This window comes from Ammospiza caudacuta, chromosome 11 (genome assembly GCF_027887145.1).
Source record: "Ammospiza caudacuta isolate bAmmCau1 chromosome 11, bAmmCau1.pri, whole genome shotgun sequence".
NCBI classification, from domain to species: domain Eukaryota; kingdom Metazoa; phylum Chordata; class Aves; order Passeriformes; family Passerellidae; genus Ammospiza; species Ammospiza caudacuta.
The window spans coordinates 7549932-7565100 of NC_080603.1; the positions used below are offsets into that span (position 1 = coordinate 7549932).

General features: G+C 48.8%; 1 protein-coding gene across 1 annotated transcript; it reads right to left on the minus strand.

Annotated features, from left to right (window-relative positions):
• Positions 1 to 11238: 11238 nt before the first annotated feature.
• A4GNT (alpha-1,4-N-acetylglucosaminyltransferase) lies at positions 11239 to 14469 on the minus strand. Its single transcript, XM_058812497.1, has 3 exons — positions 14281 to 14469; positions 13150 to 13599; positions 11239 to 11850 (listed from the first exon to the last, which is right to left on the minus strand). The coding sequence occupies exons 1-3, from the start codon at positions 14395 to 14397 to the stop codon at positions 11239 to 11241; spliced, it is 1179 nt and encodes a 392-aa protein (XP_058668480.1). The 5' UTR covers positions 14398 to 14469.
• Between the last annotated feature and the right edge of the window lie 700 nt (positions 14470 to 15169).

Below are 15169 nucleotides of genomic sequence, written 5' to 3' on the forward strand. Positions count from 1 at the left end.
CAAGGAAACAGCTTTGAAAGTTACATTTTATTTTTCTGCTACACAAATGATGTGACAAAGTCCCCGAGCTGGCTATCTCTCGGTCACACTTTGATGTGTGCAGGCGTGTAGATGACAAGATTAGGGCCAGGAGCCTTATGGGGAGCTGAGAGAGAGCTGTATCCAGGAATTCCTGCCCTCGCTGGGCTCCTAATCTTCCAGCATCAGTTTTCATTTCCTTGCCTCGGCCGAAAACTCGCAGGATGAAATATTTTAATGCAGTGAACTCCGCTGGAATAAAATCCCATTCCCGAGCAGAGAATCATTTATTTATGAGCCGGGTTGTGGCGTAGCTACACTTGGTGTTACAGCCGCTCCTGTGTTTGTGGCCGTAAGGGACCTTATCTTGTTCTCAGCACCACCGAGGGTGGTGAACATCATTGTTGGGAATGACGGCACCAGGAGAATCCGCAGCCACAGCCACGGAGCTGCAGCTCCTGCTGCTGGGAGAACTCAGGGTTTGGATGTTGAGAGTCCAGGGGAGGCACCAGGGTGAGCAGAGGGATGGAGCAGCTCTGCTGGGAGGAAAGGTTGGCACAGCTGGGAGTGTTCACCTGGAGGAGAGACCAGGGGTGACCAAACTGTGGCCCTCCAATGCCTGAAGGAGCCAACCAGAAACATGGAGAGAGAATGTTCGCCATGGACAGTGACATGGAGTGCCAGGACAAGGGGGAATGGCTTCAAACTGAAAGAGGGGAGATTTATGTTGGATATACCGAAGAAATTCTTGGCTGTGAGGGTGGGGAGGCCCTGGCACAGGGTGCCCAGAGAAGCTGTGGCTGTCCCTGGATCCCTGGAAGTGTCCAAGGCCAGGTTGGACAGGGTTTGGAGCAACCTGGGATAGTGGAAGCTGTCCCTACCCCTGGCAGGGGTGGTACCAGATGAACTTTAAGGTCTCTTCCAACCATTCCATGATTCTATGATTCCTTGTCTTGGACACAGACTCAAATATTCCCTTTTCAGCTGGGCTGATGTCTCCTTGGAGCCCTGAAAACAAAATTATCTCCTTGGGAAATCTCTGTGTCTTTACTGAGGCCAAAGTTCCCTTTTTCAAGCTTTCCTCTGCAGCCCAGCAGGCTAAAAAACCATAATTGTGATACCCTAATTATTTTTTGGACTTAGAGACCCAGAAGCACCCTGAGGATGACCCAGTGTCTTGGTGACAGCTCATTGTGTCCCAGTGCTGTCATGTGAAGGACACAGACTCCTGAGCCACATCCACAGCCCCCCGGGCAAAGGGAAGGGGGACACTTGCCCAGGTGCTGCCTGGGGACCATCCTGGGGCCACCCACCCCAAACACAGCCTCTGCTTCCCACTCCATGCATTGCAGGGAGACCCTTCACCATCAGGGTTGTGAGTTTGGGCTCTGGGATCCATCACATGGGACTGGGAAGGAGCAGCACGTGTGGAGCACACAGGGCTGGACCAAATCCCTCCTGCCTGGCTGTGGGCTGGGAGGAGCAGTTCCATATCTGCTGGGCTGAGCTGGGCTTGCTGGTTTGACCAATTGCACAGCAGAAGGGAGGTTTGAGCCTCTGGAGTTGCTTGGCTGAGTAAAGCCTGGAAAAAAACAGGTCTCAGAGGCTGCAGAACACATGGCCCTGTGAGTAAATCCAGAGTTTCCAGCTGCTGTTCCTGGTGAGGGAGGGAAGAGAACCCTCTCCCAGCTTCTATTTTGCCTTTATTGACCATAAACTGCAAGGGATGGGTTTGGTAGCACTTGTAAAACCAAGGGAGACGAGTCAGGGAACTCATGGACATTTCTTGGGGCTTTGTTTCCATAAATTTTGTCATCCTGTGAAAAATGCATTTCCCGTTCAGACGAGCTAATTAAATCTAGGCTTGTCTAATAAAGCTGAGCCTGGGTGCATTATCTGACAGCTCTGAACAGGCTCTTTCCAAGCCCCTGCAACATCTGGAGTATGTGAGAGCACGCTGGATTTGCATGGAGCTTGACCAAGGGAAAAACCGGAGCTACAAATTGGACTAGGAGATAAGAACTCTCCTGAAATCTATACGCAATTAAAAGCCCAATCGTCCTCCCTATAGTGACAAGGTTATTGCTTTTATGGAGTTGAACAGAGATGAATGAGTCTATGGATTAATGGCACTAAGATTTATGACACTGTGCTTGCCCCAAATATTATGGGAGAATAGCTCTCTGGGTGAGATATTCCAGCTGAATAAATTTGATAGGATTTTTATTTTCCTTTATTATTTTTTTTCAGCTTTGGGAGAGCTGCGCTTCATTCAGAGCTTGTTAGTGCTGTGAGTTGAATTTTTACTGATATTCCCTTGTATATTGATGATTTATAAAAGTATTGCCAGTAAGAGAAGCCCATCAAGAAAAAGTCAATGGGAAAAACAAAACCTACAAACCCACACTGATTTGTGTGATTTCTCCTTCATTTAGATGGCCAGATCTTTATCTTGCTGGCTCTGGGCTTTGTTTTACTGTTCCCAGAGACTCCAGAGAGGATAAAGCCAAAGAAGTCACTTCTGGCAGGAGAAATGAGGTGGCAGCAATTGGTGGAGACCATGGAAACCCCTCTGTGTTGTGCTGAGTCAAACACTTACAAAATTTAGGAGGAGGAAAATAAAAACCGATGGGATTTTAAGGGGAGCAGTTTGGAAGGGATGGAGTTACTCACCCAGGGCAGGGCAGAGGGGTGAGGACTGAGGGAAAACCATGCCCAGGGAAAACCAGGGGTGTGGGACAGGCCCTGCTCCTCCAGATCCCAGCAGGATGCAAGGATTGCATCATCCATCACTTAACAAAACTTTGGGAGTTGTTTTAAGCCAGCTTGGAGAGCGCTTGGAGCAAGTTTGGAGGAAGATGTTCCTGGTGGTGGAACAAGATGGGCTTTAAGGTCCCTGCCAACCCAAACCACCCCGGGATTTTTGGACTTTGAGGCAAAGCCTCTGGGGGTTGAGCAGCAAGGACAGGGATTTCCCTGCCAGATTTCATTGGGATTTCCCAGATTTCAGTGGGAAACAGTGTTTTCCAGCCTATAGGCTGAGCCTGACCCACCACCCTGCACCACCTGGGCTGGCAGGGCACAGCAACAGCATGGATTTGATCCCAACTTCCCATGGAACATGCTGGCTTGAGATGCCCAGTGTGGAACAAAAGCTCTTTTTGGCTCTTTTCCCACATCTCAGCTCCTTCACTGGTCAGAGGATGAGTGCCACTGTTGTATTTGCAGGGTTCCCAGACAAAGGAAGGAATGATGAATCTGACTCCATATTCTTAGAAGGGTAATTCATTATTTTATGATACTATAATATATTAAAGAATGCTATACTAAACTATACTAAACAAATACAGAAAGGATACTTGCACAATGCTAAAAAGATAATAATGAAAAACTCGTGACTCCTTCCAGAGCCCCGACACAGCTTGGCTCTGATTGGTCATTAAGTCAAAACAATTCACATGAAACCAATGAAACACCTCTTGGTAAACAATCTCCAAACTCATTCTAAAGCAGCAAAACACAAGAGAAGCAAATCAGATAATTATTGTTTTCCTTTTTCTCTGCGGCTTCTGAGCTTTCCAGGAGAAAAATCCTGAGCAAAAGGATTTTTCCAGAAAATACAACAGTGACATGCCACCTTCCTCTTGGCTCAAGGCTCTCAGTTATTTCTGGACTTTCCCAAACTTAGGAGAAGTTTCCCCCACTTTTCCACCAGCATTGGGACTTGGTGTTTGAAGCTCACCAAAAGCACCTTAGGCAGGGAAACTGCTGAGAAACCCAAGAGAAAAGTGATTTTTGCACTTGCTGGCAGCTGAATGAGCAGGCACCTGCCTTGGCACCAGCTTTGCCACGTCTACAGGGCAGAGCAGCTCCTGCTTTCTGCCCTTTTCCTTCCCCTGTTTGCTCTTTGGGGCAGGAATTTGTTCTCCCATTAGTTTTGGATGGTGCCAGCACCAGTGCCCAGACAGGGTTTCCTGTCAGCCCCTCCATGGAACAAATTCTCACTGCCACCTGGAACTTTTTACAGGTAAAAAGGGGTTTTCTGCCTATTTCTGAACAGTTGTTCAGAAAACTTTATTTTTTCTTTTTCCAGAGGAATTAAGTTTGTTCCCCTTGTTCTGCTCAGCCTCACTTGGGTGTGTCCTGCTTCCTAATGTTAAAAGCCACCTGGAAATGTGGGAAATAAGGAAGGCTAAGAGTCTGAACCAGAAGTTTTCCAACCCATTTTTTTCCAGTGGGTTGGAAAAGAGAAGCGGAATTGAGTGCCAGTTTTCCTTGTTTATCTTCCCAAATTTCATACTTTGCAGAGACCAAGTTCATAAATTCACTGCTAGAAATGTCCTGAATACAGAGAGAATTGGGAGAATTAACTTAATTTACACAGATGAGGTCTGGAAGGGGTCAAGCTGACATTGTCCTGTCCACAGTGCAAAGAGTCATCATTGAGGTTGGATTTTCCCACTGATTCCAAAAGGAAAGGAAGGAGGACACAGCAGCTGGGGCTGGGTTTTCTATCCGAGTGAGTTCAGGCCAGGTTCCTCCTGCAGCAGAAAATGAGGCTTTTTCCATCACCTTCTGCGGCTTGGGCAAGGGGGAGAGTGAGGAATGAGGAGAAAGAGGAAAATGAGGAGAAGGAAAGCTGCTAAAGCATCAGGAATCCATAGACAGGTGTGTCCAGTGTGGAGGGCTGCCCCCAGCCTGTGGGATGCCACATCCCATGGGAATTGGGTGGTGCCTATGCCCTAAGGATGCCCAGGGAGAGCTGCCGAGGCTCCTGGCGCTATCATCCCCTGGTATTGCTCATTGTTATTGTGTGATGAAGGGAGAGGAGAAATCACACCTGGGAAATGTCATTTATCCTCCTCGGTGGCCGACCAGGCAGGTTGTCACCTCGGGAGAGCCCCAGCACTGGGGTATTCCCAAAAGGAGAGCCCAGAGCAGCCCTGGGGGATGCAGAGCAGCTGATGCTCGTTCCTGGTCCTGTGGCACCATCCAGTGGCTGCTGGCAGAGCGCTGCCACCTCCCTGTCCCCACCGTGTGTCCCCTCCCCGGCATCACCGATCCACAGGGAAGGGCCTCGGGTCACTGCTGACAGACATGGAGAGGCAGATTTGCTGGAGAGATCCTAAAAAGCAATTCCAAAAATCAGAGCCAAGAGGAGCAGACACCCTTGCTGCATCAGGACACCACACAGAGACCATTCCTCGACTTCCATGGCTAGAAAATTGTACCCAAATCCTCATTTTTATTTTATTTTGAATTTGCTGATGAATTTATTTCTATTTTTTCCCTGTAATTTCAGTCCTGTAATTTCATTTTTATTGCAATAAGGAAAAATAAATCTTCCCATTGTTTGTGCCAGGCCTTCCTTGGGTAAAATCTTTGTAATTTTTTTTTTTTTTCTGTGCAAGAAGCAATTTAATTCTGACACTGTCACCACTATAATTACACCATTTTTTAGATTATGTCCTGCTTTAGCGTGTACTTTTGAGCTTCATATTATGGGATGGAGAGATCTTTTCACAGAGTAGGGAGACAAAACAATTCCTTTTCTAGCTTGGGACCTGTCACTATAGGACACGAAAGAACGCAAGCTCACACCGCTGTTCTTAAGGTGAAAAAAAAAGGTAGCTTATTTTCTGACTCTAAAATTTATAGTTTTCTAAAAGTGACAGTGGATTGGAGGGTGACAGTGCCACCTCTCCAATGACACTGGACAAACCAACAGTCCATCAACTTTCTGTTCCTCTATAAAGGAATGCAAAACAATGAGTTATTTACAGAAAGTGTGTGAGAAAGTTCACTACAAGAATGTCAACATCAGAAAACTTTTTTTAAATCTTAAAATCCAAGGTGACAGGGACCAAGGACAAATGATCCAAATCTCAGGCCCAAGAGCACAAACAACATGGAATGAAGAGAGAAAAACAAGCAGGATGGGACTGCATGGGCTAAAGCTGGAACTGGACAATTAACTCCAATATGCAAATGGAGCAGAATTTATAAAAGTGAGAGACCCTGTGATCAGCTGGCCATTTTGTGACCATTTTGGTTCATCTTGGGTGCAACCCTGGCTGGGCTCTTGTGCTGCCCAAGGTGCATCCATTGAGGCCTTTTAATAAATCCCTTCTTTATTCTTTGACTCTGTCCAGCCTCCGTTCTAGGTCAGCCTTCCCAAGGCATCACCTCAGGTGGAGCAGAGCAGGGAATTTGTGCTCCTTGGGCTGCTGCTGATGCCTCACCAGAACCTGGAGTCTCCTGCAGGTCCAAGTGGAAATTCTCTTCACAACCTAGGCAGATGAGCCTGGCATTGTCATCCCCCAGGACAATGCACCTCAGCAGCACCACCCATCTCTCAGAGCATCCTTCGAGCTCCAAGCCCTGTCAAATCCCACGGAAGATCCCTGACACCCATCATTTCCCAAGATACAGCCCACGTTTGCTTTAGGGAAGGTTTTGGGAATTTTCAGGCTATGGGATATGTGCAGCGCTTCCTCTTGGGAGGTACTTACATCCCAAGGGGTTTTGTGGCCAGGAATGTCCTGGGGATGTAAAATATGAGAAGTGAAGGGGGGGTGTGGGTCTGGCTTTGGGCACCTCTGCTGCCTCCCACACTCCCTCAGCATTCCCAAATAACGTTCCAGGGAAAGGGGGATGTGCCATGCAGTGAAACAAACCCAGGAATGTGTCATGGACATATTTTATGAAAAATCCTTTTGCTAGGAGTTTTTCTCCTGAGAAACAAAATGTAAACAATGGTTATCTGCTGCTGTGGAATGCAACAGGTGCATCTTTGATTGGTCTCATGTGGTTGTTTCTAATTAATGGCCAATCACAGTCAACTGGCTTGGACTCTCTGAGAGTCACGAGCTTTTGTTATTCATTCCATTCTTTTCTTTTCCTTTGCTAGCCTTCTGATGAAATACTTTCTTCTATTCTTTTAGTATAGTTTTAACATATCAATATAATATAATATAATATAATATAATATAATATAATATAATATAATATAATATATAATATATTCATCCTTCTGAAACATGGAGTCAATATTCTCATCTCTTCCCTTGTCCTGGGACGCCTGTGAACACCACCACAGGAATGCTCCTTAAAAACATCTCCAGGAAACATTCACGGGGAAAATCCTCGAGTCACTGCTTTTTTCCAGGTGCTTTTGGAGCAGAAGCGCTGCCCTGCTGTGGAGCAGGGGCGGATGGAGCATCCCGGGCTGCCCGTGTCCCTGCAGGCGCTCTGCTCGGTGCTAGGTGGTGGTGTTGCATTGCCGGCAGCTCGGGCATGCTCGCAGGAACAGCTGCTCGATGTGCTTGGCGTGGAGAGGGCTGGGACGGTGAATGTCCCCTTGAAATCCCATGCCAGGGCCCTCCACACCCTCAGGGAGGAGCCGTGGATAATTTAGCCCAGGAAAGGCTGCTGGGGAGGCAGAGCAGGAGCGGGGAGATCGTTCTGCCCCTGTACTGGGCACTGGTGAGGGCACACCCTGACCGCTGTGTCCAGTGCTGGCCTCCCAGTTTGGGAAGGATGTTGGGACACTCGAGTGCATCCAGAGGAGGAAACGAGGCTGGAGAGGGGCTGGGAACATAAATCCTATGAGGAAGAGCTGAGGGAACTGGGGGTGTTTAGCCTGGAGAAGAGGAAGTGCTGGTGGTGGAGCTGCCCAGCCAAGGGCACCAGGGGATTCAGCCCCCCTGTGCCCCCAGCAGTTCTGCCCAGCACTATGCCATCCCCACTCACAACACCCCCAGCCCAAAGCCAGCTTCATCCTGGTGCTCTGGGGACAGGGATGGTCCCAGCTCTGGCACCACGCCTTGGAGAACAACCTCTGACTGTCACCGTCATATTTTCTGAAAAATCCCTTTGCCCAGGATTCTTCTCGTGGGAAGCTGAGAAGCCTCAGAGAAAAGGAAAACAATATTATCTCATTTGCTTCTCCTGTGTTTTGCTGCTTTGGAATGTGTTTGGAGATTGTTTATCCAACATGTGAATTGTTTTCACTTAATAACCAATCAGTGCCAAGCTGTGTTGGACTCTGGAGAGAGAGTCATGAGTTCTCATCGTTTAGTCTTCTGTAACTATACTTTCTGTATTCTTTAGTATAGTTTAGTTTAGTATTCTTTAATATAATATAGATCATAAAATAATAAATTAGCCTTCTAAGCGTCAGATTCATCATTCCTTCCTTCCAACAACAGGGATCTCAGAAAATACCACATCTGCCCTCAAGGCCACTGGCTGGAGGATGTGAAAGGGGTCACAATGCCCCCTTGGGTATTTGCCAACAGCCAGCCCTGGTTTAGGACTGGTTTTATTTTATTTCCTGCCTGCATTAGGGAGCAGAAATCCCCCTTTTCCTTTCCCTGGACTGCAGTGAGGGATCCACAGCAGGCCCTGTTTGTATGCAGATAACCATTGGCATAGCTTGAAGGAGGTCCCCTTGCTCTGAAACTTGCTGGAAATCTCATGGAAATGTCATTCCTCTGGGATCTGGCTGTGATGCCAAGGGACAGTTTTGGTTTGTGAGCTGTGTGGCAGTGGGAGAACTGGAAGTGTCCAGTCCATGGCTCACATGAGGGGAAACACAGCCAGATCCCTGTGGGGACTCCATGGCTGTTAGAGAGGGATACAGAGAAGAGACTGTGCTCTGAAGGGATGGAAGTTATGAAAAACGTATCCACATCCAAATTGATTCACTTCAAAATGAGATCATTACCTTCAGCTTTGTTTGCTGAGAGCAGTTGGATCTGTACAGAAACAGACTGGGCATCACAGATCATTTTTTGGTAATTTTTGGCAATTTTTCCTTTCTTTGCAGAATATTATTATGAAATGCATTCAAAACCAGAGCAGAAAAGAGCAGACTGAGCACGGAGATTCCCCAAGAGCTGTGTCCCCTCAGCTGGCCATACCTGAGAGGGGCCAACTCAGAGCTTTTCCTTCCCACAACACAATCCCCTGGCCATCGGGTGCCATCCTGTCACACCCCACTTGTCACTCAGACCTGATGACAAGGAAAAGATGCTCTCAACTGGAATTCAAAGAGCTGCTCTGATGGATGACGCCCCGGTGGGTGACTCCTGCTGACATATTCATGTGATACTTTGTGTTTAATGAGTGCCAAATAGAGTAAAACATCACTGGATGGGCTTGAAATGGGGCTTGAAATTAGGCTTAGTCTAAACTCAGCAAATATTTTAAGGCTGCTTAGAGTTAAACATCTGCTTAAATGCTCTTAATGAGCCAAGGCCTCTTTTTTATTTTTTCCTCCAATATTATTATTTCACTTGTTTTCTTTTCCTGGGGTGTTCGTGGCCTAGGGCTGCTGCCCAGGATGGGAGCTGAGGCAAATATGGAATGAGAAGATGGGAATGTGGCAAAGTGGGTTTGCAGCCACCTCTTCCCCTCACCAGCCAGGGAAGCTCTCTGGATTTTTATTCATCACTGGGATGTCTTCCAAAGGGCAGAAGATGTGCCACCAGGTACAGAGTCTGCTGGTGACAATTTTGGGTTTTCTCACTGGCCACGACAGGACACAACTTCAGTCATTTCTGGTGTTATTTCCCTTGATAATTTAATCATGGAATCCTAGACTGGTTTGGGTTGAAGAGGACCTTAAAGCCCATACTGTTCCACTCCCTGCTATGGGCAGGAACACTTCCCACTATCCCAGGATGCTCCAAGCCCTGTCCAACCTTGTGGGTTTCTTATGGCCATGGGCACAGTCTCATCCATGCTCAAAGAGTAGATTTAGATGAAATGTTGGGAAGGAATTGCTCCCTGTGAGAGTGGTGAGGTCCTGATTGCCCAGAGAAGCTGTGGCTGCCCTTGGACCCGTGAAAATGTCCAAGGCCAGTTGGATGGGGCTTGGAGCAACCTGGGACAGTGGAAGGGGTCCTGAGCTGAGAGCAGACATCCACAAAGCAGATGCTCCCAGAGTTGCCTGGATGTGGGTCCATGTCTATCCACAGGCATCTCCTGGAGGGCACAGCAGGGGTGAGAACATGGGAAAAATATTCCATTGTGTCATGTTCCTGCTCCAACAATCACCAGCACTTGGCTTGGCACCACGTAGCCTTACACTGGAGTGATTTTGGGGGGGCACAGGGCAAGGAGGAGCCCCTTGCCCAAACACAGGAGTACACAAACCCTGTGTGCAGAGGGCTCCCTTGTCCTGCTGAACCCCAAATTCTGAGCTGCACCCGGCTCAGCAGCTGCTGTGTTTGCAGGAGATAGCATTGTGCACATGGCAAACATTGGATGACGGGGACAGATCCCCACCTTTCTGCTCCTGAGTTAAAACCAGGTGTTCAGGGAGACTCAGCAGAGATCTGCAAGCTGGGCTTCTCTTTAGAGAGTCGGGTGGATTGGCATTCTCCTGGGAAAGAGAGAATCTGAAGGGGATTGCTCACTGGGAGCCCTGCTGGGATTAAATGGGATTTTTGCACAGCTGGACGTGGGTGACCACCTCATGTCCATTGGAATCCATTTATTTAAGAGGCATTTGGGATCCTGGAGGACCATCCCTATCCTTCCTTGGTGTCTCAGCATCCCCTTTCCAGGCACACTTTCTACAGCCAGGATTGACCTGGGAGGATGGGGCAGAGCAGCCACTTCCTGGCAAAACACAAAGTAAAAGTGTGGGAGCACAAACCTTTGGAAAATGTGACTCATTTTTAAGGGAGAAGTGAGCTCAGAGGAGTGGTGGTTTATGAACTCTTTTATTTTCATTCTGAAAGTCCCTCTCAAAAACGTAGGGTGTAAAGACCATGTGAGGAAAACACCAGGAAAAGACGCTGGTTTAGGTTTCTCCTCTTTTGCCCCAGAGGCTCCAGTCCAAAGTCTGTTGTGCTTCCAACTTTTCTGACGTGGGAAGCTGCTGCTAGTTCCAAGAGGAGCAGAGACAACATTGCTCCTGGGAGGCCATCCCCGTCTTTAGGAGCTTTTCCCTTGGAGAAGCTTGTGAACAGGCTCAAAGTCTGTCAGATTTGGGAAGGTTTGGTGCATGAGCACCTATCAGCAAACAGAACTGAGGCAAAGGAGTCCTTGGAGGCTACGTCTTACGGATACCCACCACCATCCTCAGCATCCCAAGGGAATAGGAGTGGTGGTTATGGAAAGTTCTTTCTTTCTCCTACAAACCTGGATACCAACCGAGTGGGGATTGTGTTTGGCTGGAATGATCACCCTTCTCCTCCTTACTGCATGTCACTCCACCTCCTCAGGCTCTGGGAGATCCCTGTGCTTGGCATTCTGGATCAGGTCCTCATAGGTGCTGGGGCAGTAGGTTTTGTAGAGGTTCTCAGCCAGGGTGTTGCTGCCGGCCACCACGACCTTGCGGTTGCGGTTCATGAAGTTCCACAGGTGCAGCGCGTAGGAGTGGGTGAAATTTGGGCTTTTATCCCACACCTGGTAGTACCGGCTCCAGGCTGGGTACGGGATGGGGTAGAAACGCTGCGGGTTGAGGAAGGAGATGTTCTGGCAGCTGTGGTCCTCAGTGCCTTGGAAATCCGTCAGGTTGCAGAGTGTTTTGAGCATCCTGGTCATCAGGAAGGGGCCCTGGTTGCCCCAAATGTTGCTGTTGTACTTGAGGACGAAGTTCTCCATGCAGTCCCAGATGAACTTGTGGCGGGCGGGGAAGCCGAAGATGCCATTGCTGGAGAAGCGCGACTTCTGCGCGGCCAGGAAGCTCTGCTGGGGAATGGGCCGGATGGAGATCACATCCGTGTCCATGTAGATGCCCCCGTACTTCCAGATGAGAGCCAGTCTGCTGGCGTCAGAGCTGACGTGCACCCAGTTCTTCTCCTGCTCCGGGACCACCTGCAGAATGGGAAAAGTGAGACTTGATGCCTCAGGCAAGGCATGGATCCCAAGCCATCCACGGGACTGCAAATAGCACCATAAACCCTCAGTGCAAACCCTCATGGCTGCAAATGGCACTGACAGCCCTGGCTGCCTCCAGCCATTGGATTTACTGTGATAAGATAAGGAGCAGAGTGTAACCGTGCTCACAGGGGTCTTAGGATGAGGGAAGAGATGAGGATCTGACTCCATGTTTCAGAAGGCTTGATTTATTATTTTATGATATATATTACATTAAAACTATACTAAAAGAGTAGAAGAAAGGATTTCATCAGAAGGCTAGCTAAGAATAGAATAAGAAAGAATGATAACAAAGGCTTGTGGCTCAGACTCTCTGTCTGAGCCCACTCACTTGTGATTGGCAATTAATTAGAAACAACCACATGAGACCAATCACAGATGCACCTGTTGCATTCCACAGCAGCAGATAACATTGTTTACATTTTGTTCCTGAGGCCTCCCAGCTTCTCAGGAGGAAAAATCCTAAGGAAAGTATTTTTCATAAAAGATGTCTGTGACAGCAGAGCAGTGCTTTGTTAGTATTAGCAATGCAGGAATGTTTCTCAGGTGGTTTGATGGCACCTACAGTGTTAACCCAACGCCACTGTGAGTCATTCCTGCTATTTCAGAGGGACACAACCCACTTAGCATACTCCCAGATCCCTCCCAGCTCTTTGAACCAGGCTGGAGGCTTTTCATCGGCGTTTGTTGGCATTTGGAGTAATTTTTTCTCAGGATAAGAAAGACTTTGGAGAAAATCTGCCTGCCCTGCCCAAGCAGTTTGACCAAAGCTACTTGTGGGAATTTTGCCCGAGGAACTTTTTCCAGGGTGGGGCTCACCAGATCCCACCTTGGCTTAGCATGTTGCTGCTATAGAACCTGAAATCTCTCCCCTATCTCTTATCTCCTGCACGCTTTGTCAGAGTGAGGCAGCTCTATCAAGTGCTCAGGCAGCACATTTTGTTCAACCAGCTTCTGTTGGGGAAGATTATTAAGGCTGTTTTCTCAAAACACGTCAGCAATCTATTTTTACCGATGTTTCCTTTGCCAAAAAATCCGATTCTCCAGATAAGGCCGATCACGTATGCCGTAAACAGAGAGATGAATACACAGCAGAATGCGGCCAAAATGAATCTGTTCCCAACCAAAACAATGAAAGTCACTAATTTCACACAGTCCTGGATTCCTCATTCCTTTTAAAGCCTTTCCCCACCTCTAGTTATAACTAAAGAGTTTTCAACTTTTTTAAACACTCACCTGGTTGTACCACTGGAGCAGGGGCGTCTCCTGGAAGACAGTTTCCATCTGGAGAGGGAAAAGGAAGACATTCTTCATGGAAGACAAGAGGGAGAAGGCTGCGTAGCTGGTGTTCATGTCCAGGGCTGTCTCGTTGGTGAGCCCCCTCATGAAGAGGATGATGGGCCTGTCCTGGTAGATGCGGGCGGCGGATTCCACGGAGCATGACACCAGCGGCGGCGGCTCCAGGCGCTCTGTGGTCTCCAGGAAAATTATGCTTTTGCCAAGGTTCAGCACCTGCTCAGGCGTCAGGTACTGCTGGGCCATGGGCAAGTAGGAGGAGACACAGCTGGACAAGAGGGAGATCTCGTACAAAATACCCGAGACAAAGCAGAAACAGAGGCATATCTGGATTTTCCTCAACATTCTTTCTTTCCTGGAGCGTTTGGGGGCGTGCCTCCGACATGGGTGCTAAGGAGAGACAAGGAACAGCAAAAGGAGGAGCCAGTTATTGCTCAGCAGGACTGGGAAATGGAGGGATGAGGCTTTGGACAGTGAAAGGTGAAGGCAGCATGGTGACAGGACTGGTGACAACCCCTCTATGCGTACAGAGGGCTCTTCCCCCAGGATGAAGATCTGGGGTCCCACCTCCTTGGCCACAGCCAGGCAGGGGGAACCAGGAGAGGGCTTGGAGAAGGGATGGGCAGCTTTGTCCCATGGTGCAGGCATGGGCTTGGCAGAGAGGGAAGGACCCAGGCAGAGCGGGTGGGAAGGGTCACCACAGCAAAGCAAGGAGCCCCAAGAGCATCCCTGGGGCAGACTGGTGTGGGAAACTGCTCCCAAGCACTGCAGTGCCGTTCCAACACGTGCTTGTCCCAGGGAATCTGTGGAGCCAAATGTGCCCATGGAATTAGGTGCCCAAGGAGGTGCCACAGAGGGAAGGTTGTGAATCCAGTTTGGGGTCTGTCACCCAAAGCTAAAACATCAGCATGCCAAAGGCTTTTTCCCAATCCATCCCTTCTGCTAACACTTCAACCATGAGTGATGTGAGGGATTTGTGTCCTGCAGGGATGGAGTCTTGTGATAGGCCAGAGGGAAGCAGATGAGGGTAGAAAGCAGATGGTTTCATACAAGGAAGGAATTATGACCTACCTGGATTATAGTCCTGACAAATCTACATTTCCAGCACCTTTTCTTGCCCTGGCGGTGACTGTTGGACTCCTGCAAAGCCCAGCTCCCTGGTGAGGACACCCAAACCTTCTGGAGCATGCAAAGGGATTTCTGGAGGTACCAGGATGCTGCACAGGGGAAAACCAGCTCTGCTGCTGGCTCAGCCTCAGTCCCAGCAAAGGTGTGGGATCCACCTAGAAGGACAAAGAAGGGCCATGTTTGGTGAGACCCAAAAGGACAAAGAAGGGCCATGTTTGGTGAGACCCAAAAGGACAAAGAAGGGCCATGTTTGGTGAGACCCACCTTGTGCCTGGCACAGCGCCCCCTCCCAATCCCAGCAGCACACGAGGCCATACAGCCATGTGGAGTTCCTGCTGGTAAGAGGCAGGATGGAATGGGATCTGCACCGCGCTGTCTGGTGACACGAGGAAATTCCCTCCTGAAATGACACCTGCTTGCACCTGAGTGGCAATGCGGGGACCATTCCAGCCAAGGGGACAGAGCTGGAATGACAACCCAATGTCCAAGAGGCCCTGAAAGTGCCCAGAGCTTGATTGATTGAAGGGAATGGCAGGAAACACAGCTCTGTGTGCTGGGATAATTAATGAGCCTCATTCCATGTCACCCTTCCAGAATACAGATAAGTCTGGAGCGAAGCAAACCCCATGGAAATTCCCTGCCAGTGCTGAACTTGTGCTTGGAGCTGTGGCAGCTCCTGATCCATTTCTCAGAGCTGGATCTCATCAAATTAAATATTAAAGCAGTGACTGTTCCCATCAGTGCTGCTTCCCATGCTGAATAACAGATTTTGTTGTTTTCCATTCCAGCTGCACAGGGTTTCTCATCACATCCTGGGTTCCCAGGACAGCAC